This window comes from Oryx dammah, unplaced genomic scaffold (assembly GCF_014754425.2).
Source record: "Oryx dammah isolate SB20612 unplaced genomic scaffold, SCBI_Odam_1.1 HiC_scaffold_10, whole genome shotgun sequence".
Taxonomy (NCBI): Eukaryota; Metazoa; Chordata; class Mammalia; order Artiodactyla; family Bovidae; genus Oryx; species Oryx dammah.
This window is the reverse complement of record NW_024070194.1, coordinates 31,510,592-31,524,781: the sequence shown is the minus strand read 5'-3', so window position 1 is coordinate 31,524,781 and position 14,190 is coordinate 31,510,592. Positions and strand designations below refer to the sequence as shown.

The following is a 14,190-nucleotide window of genomic DNA, read 5'->3' as shown; positions in this document are numbered from 1 at the left end:
CGTGAGCGTACAGCGACTGAGTTCCAGTTTCCTCGGCAAGGTTATTAGAGTAACGCTGCCGAGGATCTACTAAACCTTTAGAAGCCTGGTCCCCCCGCAGTGAGGCACTTGCTGATTGGTTGTCGCCTAGAAGCATGGGGCTGTCAATGATTGGCTGAGGCTGACATTGGTTTAGGCTGACTTTGATTTAGCAACTTTCAGAAGCCTAGGTACTGGAGTGAAACTGTTGTTGAGTGGCTGATTTTCAGAAGTCACTGGAGTGAGGCTGTTGCTGATTGGTTGGTTTGCAGAGCCAGTGTACTGGTGTGAAGAGATTTCTTGTTCAGGACTTGGAACTTGAGCCAGAAAATCTTTTCCTTTCTTGAAATGAAAAACAAGTACTTTTAATTTCTAGTTCCTTCTTTTGGTGTTCCCTCAGCCAAACTCATTGGAAAAACCATAGAGATTGACCAAATCTTTTATTTGTAGAGGAAGGACTTTCAGCTAGTAATTTAAGAACAAAATACTGTGGCAGAAAGAAGTGTTAAAGAGTGAAAGTGTTAGTCGCTCAGTCCTGTCGGACTCTGCGAACCCATGGGCTGTAGCCCGCCGGGCTCCTCTCACCAAGGGATTCTCCAGGCAAGAATACTTGAGTGGGTTGCCATTTCCTTCTCGAGGGTATGTTCCCAACTTAGGAACGGAACCCGGGTCTCCCACATTGCAGGCAGATTCTTTACTGCCTGAACAACCAGGGAAGCCCAATTGACTGTAAAAAGACGAATATAGGACATTTAGGGCATCCTGACAAAGTCAGTATATGACGCAGGCCAAAATCATCAAATATATCCCATATATATATAATGCCTGGAAACTGTCAATTATACATAAGACTGAGGTTCGGTGGGATTTGCTTTCTTACACATGGCCCTGCGGTCGGAAACGGGTCGACTTAGAATCTAAACTGTAAAAGGCAGGGATCCTCTGGGCCCCTGTGAACCCCTAAAGTCTGTGCAAGGCTAGGCGCGCATTGCTAACCCGAGGTCGGCTAGAAATCGGCTGAATGTTTGAAGGGAGGATGCGTAGTTGATTAGCAGCGGGTGTAGAAATTGCAGCAAGGTACACTCCTGGGAGACCGGGATACGCGATCCGAGCACCCAAGCGGCATTCGAGTCTGCCCCCCGTGCCGGCGAGGTGCAGCAGCTTCTGAAGGTTCTGCAGGAGGCCGTAGGCGGCTGAGCGGGGCGGGGAGGAACGAGGCCCCGCCCCTGGGAGCGCCTCTGTGCGTGGCTGGCAGCGCCGCACAGTCCGACTACACGATACGGAGCCTGAAGACAGGGCAGAGCGGCGGCGTGGTAGCCTTAACTCTGGGCAACCGCGCTCGCAGCATCCGACGCAACCGCCTCGAAGCTTAAGGAGGACTCGGCCCTGCGACCCTGTACCCGCCCCCTACCCACTGCAGACGCCCACAGCCGCGCCCTTTGCGCGCGTCGGGCTCCGCCCCCGCCGTGCTCCTGCACGCTGCGCCCCCCGCCCACCCGGCACGCCCAGCCGCCCCGCCTGGCAGAAGTGGGCCTGAAGCCGCCCCTCAGGCTTGAGCGACCCTCGCAGCGGCTCGGTCCTCCTCCGCTGTCGACTGCAATGGACGCGTATCCCCCGCACCGGGTGGGGCTGACCCGGGCGCGTTCCCTCGGCGGCCCTGGCCGAGGGTCGCCCTCCGTCAGGTACAGGGGGACGAGGCCTCAAAGGGGCGGGCGAGGGGTTGCGGGCTGTTGGGGTCTGGCGACGCTGCTCGCCGAAGGGCGTGGTCCGATATGGCTTCCTAGCGGAGGTTTTTCCCTGAACAGTTTCCTGAGGAACGTTTCCCGAGGAACGGCGCCTGGTGCCGAGGCTCCCACAATAGCTTCCTTGTCGACAACCCCACAACGGATCCCCTGTGAAGACCCCCCTGCTATGACATCCCCACCCCCACAGAACATTTCACCCTGAAAAGATTCACTTATCGAGGACCTGCACAGTGGCTGATTAACTCGCTTGCCTTCCCCGTAGAATATTTCTCCCAGAAATGGCCATCATTGGAGACGTCCCCTCACAATAGCTCCCCTGTATAGAACCCCATATTGGTTTACCTAGAAATGGCTGACCTGCCTTGCTCCCCTGAAGGAGCAGGTCTCGTTTAGAACCTTCCCTCTGCATTGCGTCTGCCCCCTCCCTCCCCCTACACAAACACCCACCCGGACCGCATCTTCCATACTGCGCGTTTCCGCACTTCCCCTTCCCTGTCCTGAGTCGCTCCCTCACTCCATGATGAGGAGCTCAGATTGAGGAGAGGTGGAGGTCACTAGGGGCGCAGGAGGCAACAACTGCGTAGGGAAAGGGGGCCAGAATCCCCCAAAGCTGCGGACCCCAGGCCACAGAACCTAGAGACAAAGGCCCCGGAGTGCCTCAGTATAGGGAGGGTCCTCACTACCTTCCTGTATATGAAGATTTATTTCTACTATCTGCTCCCTGTGCCTTTGGAACTGACCTTAATAGTCTTGGTGTCGTTTGTGATGGAACTGGGTTGGGGCCGTCAGCGAAGTGCGGATGATGGAATAATGGAGGGCTTGTGGCAGAGACCGTTGAGAATAGAGGAAGAGAGAGAAATGGGCTTTGGTTCTGCTAAATTGTCATTAAACCAGAAGAGGGTTTTTGTTTGCTTTGTTTGCTTTTTCTCGATTCTAGCTCTTTAGCAAAGCAAATATAGTGTTCCTTTGAAAGAAGGTTCTCACCTTACCTGTGAAAACAGTCTTTCCCGTATCTTTGTTATGGTATTTAAGGCATTGTATTTTAAAATTTTTGCTCGAAAATGTTTTTTATCCCTTTGTTTTTATTTTAACTCCACCAGATTAGTGACGAATAAGAGCTAAATCTTAGAATCATGTCCTTCTCATACTGAGATTCCTTCTTCCACCCCAGCTACTAACTGCATGTTTGTTGAATAAAGCATAGAGAAGGTGGGACTAGATACCCTTGGTTTCATTTGGGGATCTTAATTGCTTCTGATTTGGCTGGTGACAGGTGACATAGTTGGATTCCTCTTCTGCTCTTCAGTGGAATTCCATTGGGCTTCACGGTTCCAATTGTTTAGCTGCTTATGGTAACCGTCTCCAGTCTGTTTTAACGTTTCTGGCAGCCAGTTTCACTGTTACAAAGTATTTGAATGTTGAATACAATAGAAACTGCACTGGGTACTTAGAACTTGGGCAGCCACCCTTTAAATCCAAGGCCTTTGTAGACTTGGGTTTTTCCCTATCATCTTAAGCTTTGAAGTCGAGTCTTTTAAGGAAAAAAGAACTTCCCTGTAAAATCCATCTCTAAAATAACTGCTTCCTTCCTTGCTTCTGGTAGCATGGCAGCATGCTTTTTTTTTTGTAAGTAGTTTTTTGTTTTATTTTGTTAAAAACATTAATGTTCGCTAACTTTACTAATCATATTCAAATTTCGAATTTTCCGCCATGTGGTTTGAGTGAAACTTGTTAGGACAAGGATAGTACCAGGTACCTCAAGGCCTGGTGTTTGTATACTTTTGGTAAAAGAAATTTGGTGAAAGTTTCCCTCCTTTCCCTGCCGTTTTTAACTGAACATACTTTTCTTACTCATTCAGTCAAGCCTTTCCCTGATTATGACACTGAATGTTCCTACCAGGTTTGTTCTCACTACTTGGCTATCACCCATATTTGGGCTTCTTTGCTACACTCCGACTCCTGAGTGATTAAAGAGGCAAGCCTAACTGGTGAAGTTACATTCCTAAAGACCCACAGATGGTACTTTGCAAGTGAGTGGCACTATTCTAGCAATGGAGTTAATCTTCACAAACTAGAAATAGAGATCACGAGTTAAAATATTGTTGCTTAGATCTGGAAGCTACTCATGGTAGTCATCAGTGCTGTCCATCAAATATCTTGGGTTTCTGTCTCCTGGGCACGTGGTAAGTTGTACTTGCTTCCCCCCTTGAAGTTGAGTATGGCCTTGTTAGTTGCTTTTGGTTAGTGAAATGTACACAGGAATGATGTGTATCCCTTCATGGTAAAAGCTTCTGGTGTATAACTTGCCACTCTTTCCCTCTCTTTTGGTGATTGTGTGCTCCAGATGGTGACTAGTCCTAATCTGGGAACCAGAACTAGCTTCCAGATGACCTATCTTTGACATGTAGACTGAGCAGGAAATAAGCCTATTTTCAAGCCACTGAGATTTTGGAGTTATTAAAATAACTGAAGTGAAAGTCAGTCGTATTTGACTGTACAGTCCGTGGAATTCTCCAGACCAGAATACTGGAGTGGTTAGCCTTTCCCTTCTCCAGGGGATCTTCCCAACCCAGGGATCAAATCCAGGTCTCTTGCACTGGAGGTGGATTCTTTACCAGCTGAGCCACAAGGGAAGTCCAAGAATACTGGAGTGGGTAGCCTATCCCTTTTACAGCAAATCTTACCGACCCAGGAATGGAACGCAGGTCTCCTGCATTGCAGGCGGACTCTTTACCAACAAAATAACTATCTTTGTTTGTACTAAGGAACCAATGGAAATAGTTGAAATATGCTTTCCTACTTAAGATCTTTTCCTGCAGAGGACTCTGATCCTGCTTTGGACTTGTTTAACAGTTTAAATTTCACTGCCTCTTTATGCAAATTCCAACATACACTGTGCTGGATGTTGTGAATTCAGACAGATAAGACGGGTGTCTGCCCTCCAAAAGCTTCTTTGTAAGTGGAGAGAGATAAAAACAGTAAAAATCATAATACAGAATGGTGAGAAATAAATCTTAGGGAGACTCAGCAGTTGAAAGAATGGAGTTGCCAGTTACTCATATTGGAAACACTGGAAAAAGGGTTCAATTTCGGCCTTGTTCATTTTGAGTTTCCTAATTGATAGCAAAGTGGAGATACTGCATTAGCAGTTGGATGTATTAGTCTGGAATTCAGGAGAGAGATTGGAACTGGAAATACCACTCATATTACTGATGACTCCAAGTTTGTTTGTTTTTTTTTAAACTTACAAGACTGGATAGAAACCCAGGGAGTAAATGTAGATAGAGAAGAGGACCAGCATCCGAACTCTGGGATTTCCTGTGTAGAAAAGACAGTGTACCAATGTCTTCCAGATTTTGAGGGAAAATGGATTCCTACCTCCTGAGATAAGGGAAGAATCAAGGACAGTCATAGTCTAATGATAAATGTTAGCATAGACAATTAGATTTGGTAATACAGAGGTCATTGATGACCTTGACAAAACAGTTTTGGTGTAGTGGATTCAGGAGAAACTAGGAGAGGAAGACAGTGAGCAAAGAGTTATAGTGATGTTATTTCAAGGATTGTTAAAAGGGAGAGCAGAGTAATAAGGCTGTGGCTGGAGGAGCGTGAAATGTTAGAGTTCTTTTTTGTTTTTAGGTGGGCAGATAGCATGTTTGTAAGTTAACAGGATGTTGGAGTACAGAGAAGCAAATTGATGATTAAGAGAGAGAAGGGACAATTGCAGGGGTGAAGTCCTTGAGTAGAGAGAGGGAATGGAGTCTAGGATATAAATGGATATGTTGGCTCAAGCTAGATAGATACGTGGACAATGGTTCATCTGTGGTGATTCTACTGACCCAAGTACTGGTGCATTGTTAGCTTGGTAGTGGGGCAGAGTGAAAGTTCTCTTCTTATTACTTCATATTCTCAGTTAAATAAGAAGGAAGGTCTTCAGCTAAAAATGAAGAGTGAGAGAGGTGTTGGAAGTTTGAGGAGAAAGCAGGTGTGAAATTTATCCAGGAGAGTGGGGAAAAATGAGATGAATAAGGAAATATTTTTGGATTGCCAGATAGCACCAAGTACCCATTTGGTTAAATTTAAGATGAGACCCAGTTACCATGTTGAATGTTTTACCCTAAGATGTATTAAGCTCCTTGGATGTGGGCAGTTGGGGAGGGAGTGGCAGAGGTAGGATAGAGCAGTGGTCTCCAATCTTTTTGGCACCAGGGACTGGTTTCATAGAAGACCAGAGTTGGGGGTGGGGAGAATGGTTTTGGAATGATTTAAGTGCCGTAGGTTTCGAGCTCCAGTGATGCTAGCAGTTGGAGAGTGGCTGTTAATACACATGAGGCTTCACTTGCTCACGACTCTTGCTGTGCAGCCTGGTTCCTAACAAGCCATAGACCAGTACTGGTTTGTCATCCAGGGGTTGGAGACCCCTAGGATAGAGGACATCATTGGAAGATAGGAGTAAAGGAACTGGGAGGTAAGGATAGTAGAAGGTCAGTGAGAATTGAGATCATCATGAATTAAGTTGGGAGTAGTAATAGCAAAGAGACAGTGGTCCAGAAGCCAAAATCTTGAGGGAATGTGGAGGACTGAGTGACCTATTGCAGATGTCTGTGACAAGAAGGGATAGTGAGTGGTTATTATTTGTTGGGATGAACAAATCATCCAGTATAAAATACAGTTTCTCAAAAAGTCTGTGTTTCCAGATTAAAACAACCCTCCAGAAATCCAGCACAATTAATTTAAAAATATGCATGCGTGGCATAGCATCATGACATTTTTGAGCACTATAAAGAGACAAGGATATCTACAAATCACATAGAGTCAGGAACCATAAGATTGGATGCTAGAGGATAATGGAGCAAACAGTGCTTACTAAAAGAAAATGGATTCCTACTCAGAATCCTGTATCCAACCAAATTCTCAGGCAGGTGAGGGAAGGATAAAAACATTTCACACATGTAAGATTTCATAGTTTGACTTTCCATGCACCCTTTATCAGTCACTGAATGGGGTGTGCTTTAGCCAAAAGTCTGACCAAGGAGCTCCTGTGCTGGAGTTCTATACCATGTATAGGTGAGATTTCTTCCTTGTTAAAGGCTCATAAGAAAGGGCCTTCTTTGTTGGCTCCTGGAAATTACCAAAGAGTTGGGACCATTTTTTGGTTGCCATTTCCCATATTGCTTGCCTTAGTGCTTAGGTCAGTGTCTGGCACATAGTACTCAATAAATGTGAACTGCTGTTGTTAGCTATTGTGAAACACTGCTTGCACTAATTATTTGTTGAATGAATAGAGAATAATTATAGGTGAAACTGTGGGCTATTGGGTGTTCAGAGAATGAAGACTCACAGTTGTAAGCTAAATGGTGGGAAAGTGGTTAATCGTAGTGATGTTCTATTGAGAGGGCTTAAGTAAAGCCTCCCAGAGGCAGATTATCTCTTCAGGTGATGTTTATTGGCCAGTACCCATGGTTCTTTTTTGGGTTTACAGATCTACAGAAACAGTAATTGTCCCTGCCTTTGTTGTTGGTGTTCAGTCACTCAGTTGTATCCAACTTTTTGCGACCTCATGGACTGAGACACACCAACCTTCGCCATCTCCCAGAGATTACTCAGATTCATATCCATTGAGTCAGTGATGCCATCTAACCATCTCATCCTCTATGGTATATAGTGTTCTCCTTGTCCTCCTGCCTTATCTTTCCCAGCATCAGGGTCTTTTCCAGTGAGTTGGCTCTTTGCATCAGGTGGCCAAAGTATTGGAGCTTCAGCTTCAGCTCAGTCCTTCCAGTGGATATGCAGGATTGATTTCCTTTAGGATTAACTGATTTGATCTCCTTGCAGCCCAACGGACTCTCAAAGAGTCTTCTCCAGCAGCGCAGTTTGAAAGCATCAGTTCTTCGATGCTCATCCTTCTTTATGGTCCAATTCTGACATCTGTACATGACTACTGGAAAAACCATAGCTTTGACTATACTGACTTTTGTTGGCAAAGTAATGGTTCTGCTTTTTAGTATGCTGACTAGGTTTGTTATAGCTTTTCTTCCAAGGAACAAGCATCTTTTAATTTCATGGCTGCAGTCACCGTCCTCAGCGATTTTGGAGCCCAAGAAAATAAAAATTTTCACTGTTCCTGCCTTAGGAGAACTCAAAATGCAGAGCAAGATATGACCTTGTATGTATGAAGATGGGAAGTTTCACCTTCAGTGTACTTACTGGGATGTTGGTCAGGGAGGCTTGGTTTGGTGCTTATAGAAGTAAAAAGGGTTTGCTTACTTATTTTTTTATGACCTTACTTCTGAACCAGGGGTGGAGGACTATGTATGGATTTCACCCAACTCTTAGAAAGTAGGGCCTTCCCAGGAAAACTTTTGTAAACTGAAATGGCATAAAGTGAAGAAACAATTACTTTAAAACACGTCTTGCTAACAGGCACAGAATAAATCAGGATGAAGCAGAGATGCTCACAGACACGGTTCAAAACTGTTGCTGAGATGCTGAGTGTAGTTACCAGGAATGAGCTTGGCAGTGCCACTCTCGTTGCTCCACTGTAAAACAGATGGTGGCTATCTCTGTTTTTCATCTTTTTTTCATAAAAGCAAAGACCCTCTTCAAATTTCTTTCAGTTACTGAAAACCGGTAGGTCTTTTGTAAAAGCGACATTTTGAAAAGCAAGCCTCTGTCTGCTTGTTTTCACATAGGTTTGGGATGACTGTGTTGTTGCATCAATAGGGCACAGTATTTTAACAGTGTTTCCTAGCTCTTGGGCTCTTCTGTGATGTTCTGATTTTTGGAGATGGGGAGTTAATGAGATGCAGATGCCCTCAAGAGTTCTACAGTTTACACATTGTTTTTGTGCCCTGAAATTAAGAAGAAAAGAAAAAGCAGTTTGTGACTTGGGTATTTAAAACTGTTATCTGTAATTTGGGGCTTCATTGGTGGCTCAGTGGTAAAGAATCCGCTTGCCAGTGCAGGATATGTGGGTTTGATCCCTGGACCAGGAAAATCCCCTGGAGAAGGAAATGGCAACCCACTTCAGTATTCTTGCCTGGAAAAATCCCATGGACAGAGGAGGAGCCTGGCAGGCTACAGTCCCTGGGATCACAAAAGAGTTAGACATGACTTAGTGACTAAACAACATCTGTGATTTTGAACCCTGGTGAGGGAAAGTTAGCTAATTTTGTTTTAAGCTGCTTCTTTGAAATAATATTTATAGGCGAGTTGCAAATATGGTATATAGTGTTCCTATATGACCTTTACCCTGCTTCCTCTAATGTTGACATGGTGCATTTATCAAAGCTAAGAAATTAATATTTGTATTTCATATTAGTTTACTAAGTAAATTTTTGTTTACTTGGAGTTTATTACTCCAAACTTCATTTGGATTTGCCCAATTTTTCCACTAATGTCTTTTTTCTATTCCAAGATTCAGGTCAGGACTCAACATTGCATTTATATTTTGGCATGCTTTTAACAGTCAGAGAAATGCGGGAAAGTAATTGTGGATGCCTTCTGAATGAAGACCTGTGAACTTACTTTCCAAAGAGCAGATTGTGTGTGGAAATGCTCAGAGAAGGCTGGAGAAAAAGAAAAAAAATGGAAAACAATATATTCTTTCAGTAAAGTGTAGTGATAGACTTTGAGATACCATTTTTCCATTTGTGGTGGGTGGAGAAGGCAATGGCACCCCACTCCAGTACTCTTGCCTGGAAAATCCCATGGACAGAGGACCCTGGTAGGCTGCAGTCCATGGGGTTGCTAAGAGTCGGATACGACTGAGCGACTTCACTTTCACTTTTCTCTTTCATGCGTTGGAAAAGGAAATGGCAACCCACTCCAGTATTCTTGCCTGGAGAATCCTGGGGACAGGGGAGCCTGGTGGGCTGCCATCTATGGGGTCGCACAGAGTTGGACACGACTGAAGTGACTTAGCAGCAGCAGCAGCATTTTCTGAAGTTCTTATGTTTAGTTTGTAGAGAGTCTTATATACCTCAATTTGTGAAATGGGTCTAGACATGAATTGCAGTTGGGTGCAAGTTTTAACCATTTTAGATAAGGTGACCTATCTGTTGTTGTTCAGTCACTCAGTCGTGTCTTATTCTTTGTGATTTCATGGACTGAAGCACGCCAGGCTTCTCTGTCCTTCACCATCTCCCAGAGCTTGCTTAAACTCATGTCCATTGAGTTGGTGATGCCATGCAAACATCTCATCCTCTGTCATCCCCTTCTCCTCCTACCTTCTATCTTTCTCAGCATCAAGGCCTTTTCCAGTGAATCGGCTCTTTGCATCAGGTGGCCAAAGTATTAGAGCTGCAGCTTCAGCATCAATTCTTCCAATGAATATTCAGGACTGATTTCCTTCAGGATTGACTGGTTTGATCTCCTTGCAGTCCAAGGGACTCTCAAGAGTCTTCTCCAGCACCACAGTTCAAAAGCATCAATCCTATCAGGACCTATTAGGAACTGTATTTGGCAGCTGGTAAAAGATAGTTAACAATAATGACTTAATTTTGAGGTTTAGTCTCTCTTGCAAAAGATGTCTGTTTAGAGGAGGGCAGGCTACTCCTAGTATGAAGTCATCAGGGAACCAGCCTCTTCCTTGTCTGTATTTAGCAAATGGGTTCCATTTTTTCTGTAGCTCCAGAATCACAGAATGACTGCAGGAACTCCAGCTATCAGATCTTTCAGGAAAGAAGGCAGCTTTCCTAGTTGTGTCAGTTCCTTCTCTTCAGAAGGCTTTCCTAGGAGCCTCTACCTGATGGCTTTTGCATGTCTCATTGGTCAGCTCTAGGGCTTCCCTGGTGACTCAGGTGGTAAAGCATCTGCCTGCAGTGCAGGAGACCAGAGTTCGACCCCTGGGTTGGGAAGATCCCCAGGAGAAGGAAATGGCAACCCACTCCAGTACTCTTGCCTAGAAAATCCCATGGACACCGGAGCCCGGTAGGCTACATTCCACGGGATCGCAAAGAGTCGGACACGATTGAGCAACTTCACTTAGAAGAAGAGAAGCTGTGCCTATTATTGCTCCAAATCGGAATACTATTAGTAAAAAAAAGAAGGAGAGAATGTATATGGATTAGGAAACTGTCTCTATCACAGGGAGGTATTAATAGCTATGTGGAATGAAAGTTATATTGCTAAGAATTACTAATGGGTCTGGTGAACTATATGAAAAAGTGCTGGGAGAAAATTCAAGTTACTGAATAGTCAGGTGATGCCAACACATTTCTCAGTCATGCATGCTCACATGTATGTGTGTGTGTGTGTTCCTTCAGTTTGAGTCACTTTATGGTCACTGTTTAACCATGTATTGGTCATGACAACAGTAATGTTGGGTTTGTTTGTTCCATTGCAAGTTGTTGCTCCAGAAAGGAATTCAGTAGGAAAGGACATTTATTGACTTGAGACGCATCCTGCCTTCTTGCCTTTCTTCCAAGTCTGTTTCACAGAGAGAATAAATAATTGCCACTTTAATGCAGGGCCAGCTTTCTTAAACCGTAAACCCTTTTCTTAGTAATCCTACAGTAGCTCATTGTAATCATTGCCTGAAGTCTGAATTAATGCTGATATGACTTGTGCTAACTCGTGTTATTGATTTTCCCCCCAATATTTTATCATGAAAACTGCTCGTAAATAAGTTGAAAGAATTTTTCAGTGGACATTCATGTATATTCATACCTAGATTCTCTGCTTAATATATTTGCTCTGTCTGCCTTATAGTCATCCTGATATTCACGCATCAATTCATCCTATATTTTAATGCTTTTCAAAGTAAGTTATAGACATTTGTATGGTTTGATCCTGAACATTTCCTTATACTGATTTTGTAATAAGAAGAATGCTTTCTGTTTCAAGTGACAGAAACCCAACTCAAAAGAGTAAAGTAAAAGAAATAAATGTACTGGCTACTTGACTGGAAGGAATAGTGGGGAGATAGACAAGCAGATGGTGACTGCAGCCATGAAATTAAAAGACACTTGCTCTTTGAAAGGAAAGGTATGACCAACCTAGACAGTATATTAAAAAGCAGAGACATTACTTTGCCAACATAGGTCCGTCTAATCAAAGCTATGGTTTTTCCAGTAGTCACTTGGGGATGTGAGAGTTGGACTATAAAGAAAGCTGAGCACTGAAGAATTGATGCTTTTGAACTGTGGTGTTGAAGAAGACTCCTGAGAGTCCCCTGGATAGCAAGTAGATCCAACCAGTCTATCCTAAAGGAAATCATTCCTGAATATTCACTGGAAGGACTGATGTTGAAGCTGAAACTCCAATACTTTGGCCACCTGAGGGGAAGAACTGACTCATTTGAAAAGACCCTGATGCTGGGAAAGATTGAAGGCGGGAGGAGAAGGGGATGATAGAAGATGATTGGATGGCATCACCGACTCAATGGACATGAGTTTGAGTAAACTCCAGGATTTGGTGATGGACAGAGAGGCCTGGCGTGCTGCAGTCCATGGGGTCACAAAGCGGACATGACTGAGAGACTAAACTGAACTGAGACAAGATAGGAAGAGTTGTAAGAAGTAGGGCCTCAGGAACTGGGACTCGGCTATCAAAATAGTTGCCTCTATCCATATAGCCCCAAATCCACATTCTTCCTGGACTGTGACCCTAGAGGCCATTTCTCTTCTATGTCTGAAACAGAAAATCCCTGGAAAGGACTCCAGCTGGGCTGGCTTGCTGCTGGGTGACTCATGATTGGATGCTGTGGTAGAGAAGAGGCATAGTGTATGTTACTAAGGCAGATAAAAATGGAAAACATGCCAAATGAATTATATACCTCAGAAAGCTTTCCCACTTGTTCTCGGATGCTAGCATTATCCTCGTGTTTGACAAAGAGATTATAAAGGAAAATAACAACTGCAAAAATCCTAAATGAAGTAATGGTACAGTCAGCCCTTAAGACCCACAGGTTCTGCATCCATGGATTCAACCACTCAAATCAAAAATATATTTTTTTAATTTAGGAAAGTTCCAAAAAGCAAAACTTGAATTTGCCATCCACAAGCAACGATTTAAGTACCATTTACATTGTATTTACAACCACCCACATAGCATTTATATTAGGTTAAGTAATCTCTTCCCTTGTGGCTAAGAGGTTAAAGTGTCTGCCTCTAATGCGGGAGACCTGGGCTGGATCCCTGGGTTGGAAAGATCCCCTGGAGAAGGAAATGGCAACCCACTCCAGTATTCTTGCCTGGAGAATCCCATGGAGGGAGGAGCCTGGTGGGCTACAGTCCATGTGGTCGCAAAGAGTCGGACATGACTGAGCGACTTAACTTTCTTAACTTTCTAAGTAATCTAGAGATGATATAAAATATACTGGGGAGCTTCCTTGGTGGCTCAGTGATGATGAATCCACCCATCAATTCAGGAGACACGGGTTCGCTCCCTGGTCCAGGAAGATCTCAAATGCCACAGAGCAGCTGAGCCCATGGACCACCGCTATTGAGCCTGTACTCTAGAGCCTGGGAACTCCAACTATTGAACTGATGTGCTGCAACTACTGAAGCCCACATACCCTGGAGTTTGTGCTTCACAACAGGAGAAGCCACTGCAGTGAGAAGCTGGCACACTGCTATGAAGACTACCTCCCGTGCAGCAGTGGAGACCTAGCATAGCCAAAAATTAGTAAATACATAACATTATTAAAAAATATACCAGATAATGTGCATAGGTTATAACTTACATTATGCACATTTTATTTAAGGGACTTGAACATCTGCAAATTTAGTATCTGAGGGGTTCCTGGAATCAATCCTTCATGGATACCAAGGGACAACTGTCTGACAAGGAGACTTCTAACTATTACATTAATAGTTCAAGAGTGGTAATACATGGTTTAGAAGTTATGGGGAAACAGGTATTCTGGTATATTATAGATGAATGTTTTAAGAAAACAATTTAGCAAAATTTCTCAAATTTTTAAATGCAGATACCTCTTACTTGGCCATGCTAGTCTCTGCCTTGCAGAAAATTTGTTGCTGTTCGTGTTCAGCAGGTAAGTCTTGTCTGACTGTTTTCCACCTTGTGGACTGTAGCACGCAAGGCTTCCCTGTCCTTCACTATCTCCTGGAGTTTACTCAAACTCATGTCCACTGTGTGGATGATGCCATCCAACCATCTCATCCTCTGTCGCCCCCTTCTTCTGCCCTCAATCTTTACCAGCATCAGGGTCTTTTCCAGTGAGTCAGCTCTTTGCATCAGGTGGCCAGAGTATTGGAGCTTCAGCTTCAGCATCAGTCCTTCCAATGAATATTCAGGGTTGATTTCCTTTAGAATTGACTGGTTGGACCTCCTTGCAGTCCAAGGGACTCTCAAGAGTCTTCTCCAACACTATAGTTCAAAAGCTTCAGTTCTTTGGTGCTCAGTCTTCTTTATGGTCCAACTCTCACATCTGTACATGACTGCTGGAAAAACCACAGCTTTG

General features: G+C 44.1%; 1 protein-coding gene across 5 annotated transcripts in view; it reads left to right on the top strand.

Annotated features, from left to right (window-relative positions):
- Positions 1-1,240: 1,240 nt before the first annotated feature.
- DNAAF9 (dynein axonemal assembly factor 9) overlaps positions 1,241-14,190 on the top strand; it is a 169,920-nt gene continuing 156,970 nt past the window's right edge. For all 5 annotated transcript variants that reach the window (XR_005722339.1, XR_005722340.1, XM_040247852.1 and 2 more), the window contains exon 1: positions 1,241-1,700. Coding sequence is in view for 3 of the 5 variants with exons in the window: in XM_040247852.1 (XP_040103786.1) it covers positions 1,618-1,700 (83 nt within the window). In the remaining 2 variants the exon portion in view is untranslated. The remainder of the gene's footprint in view (positions 1,701-14,190) is intronic.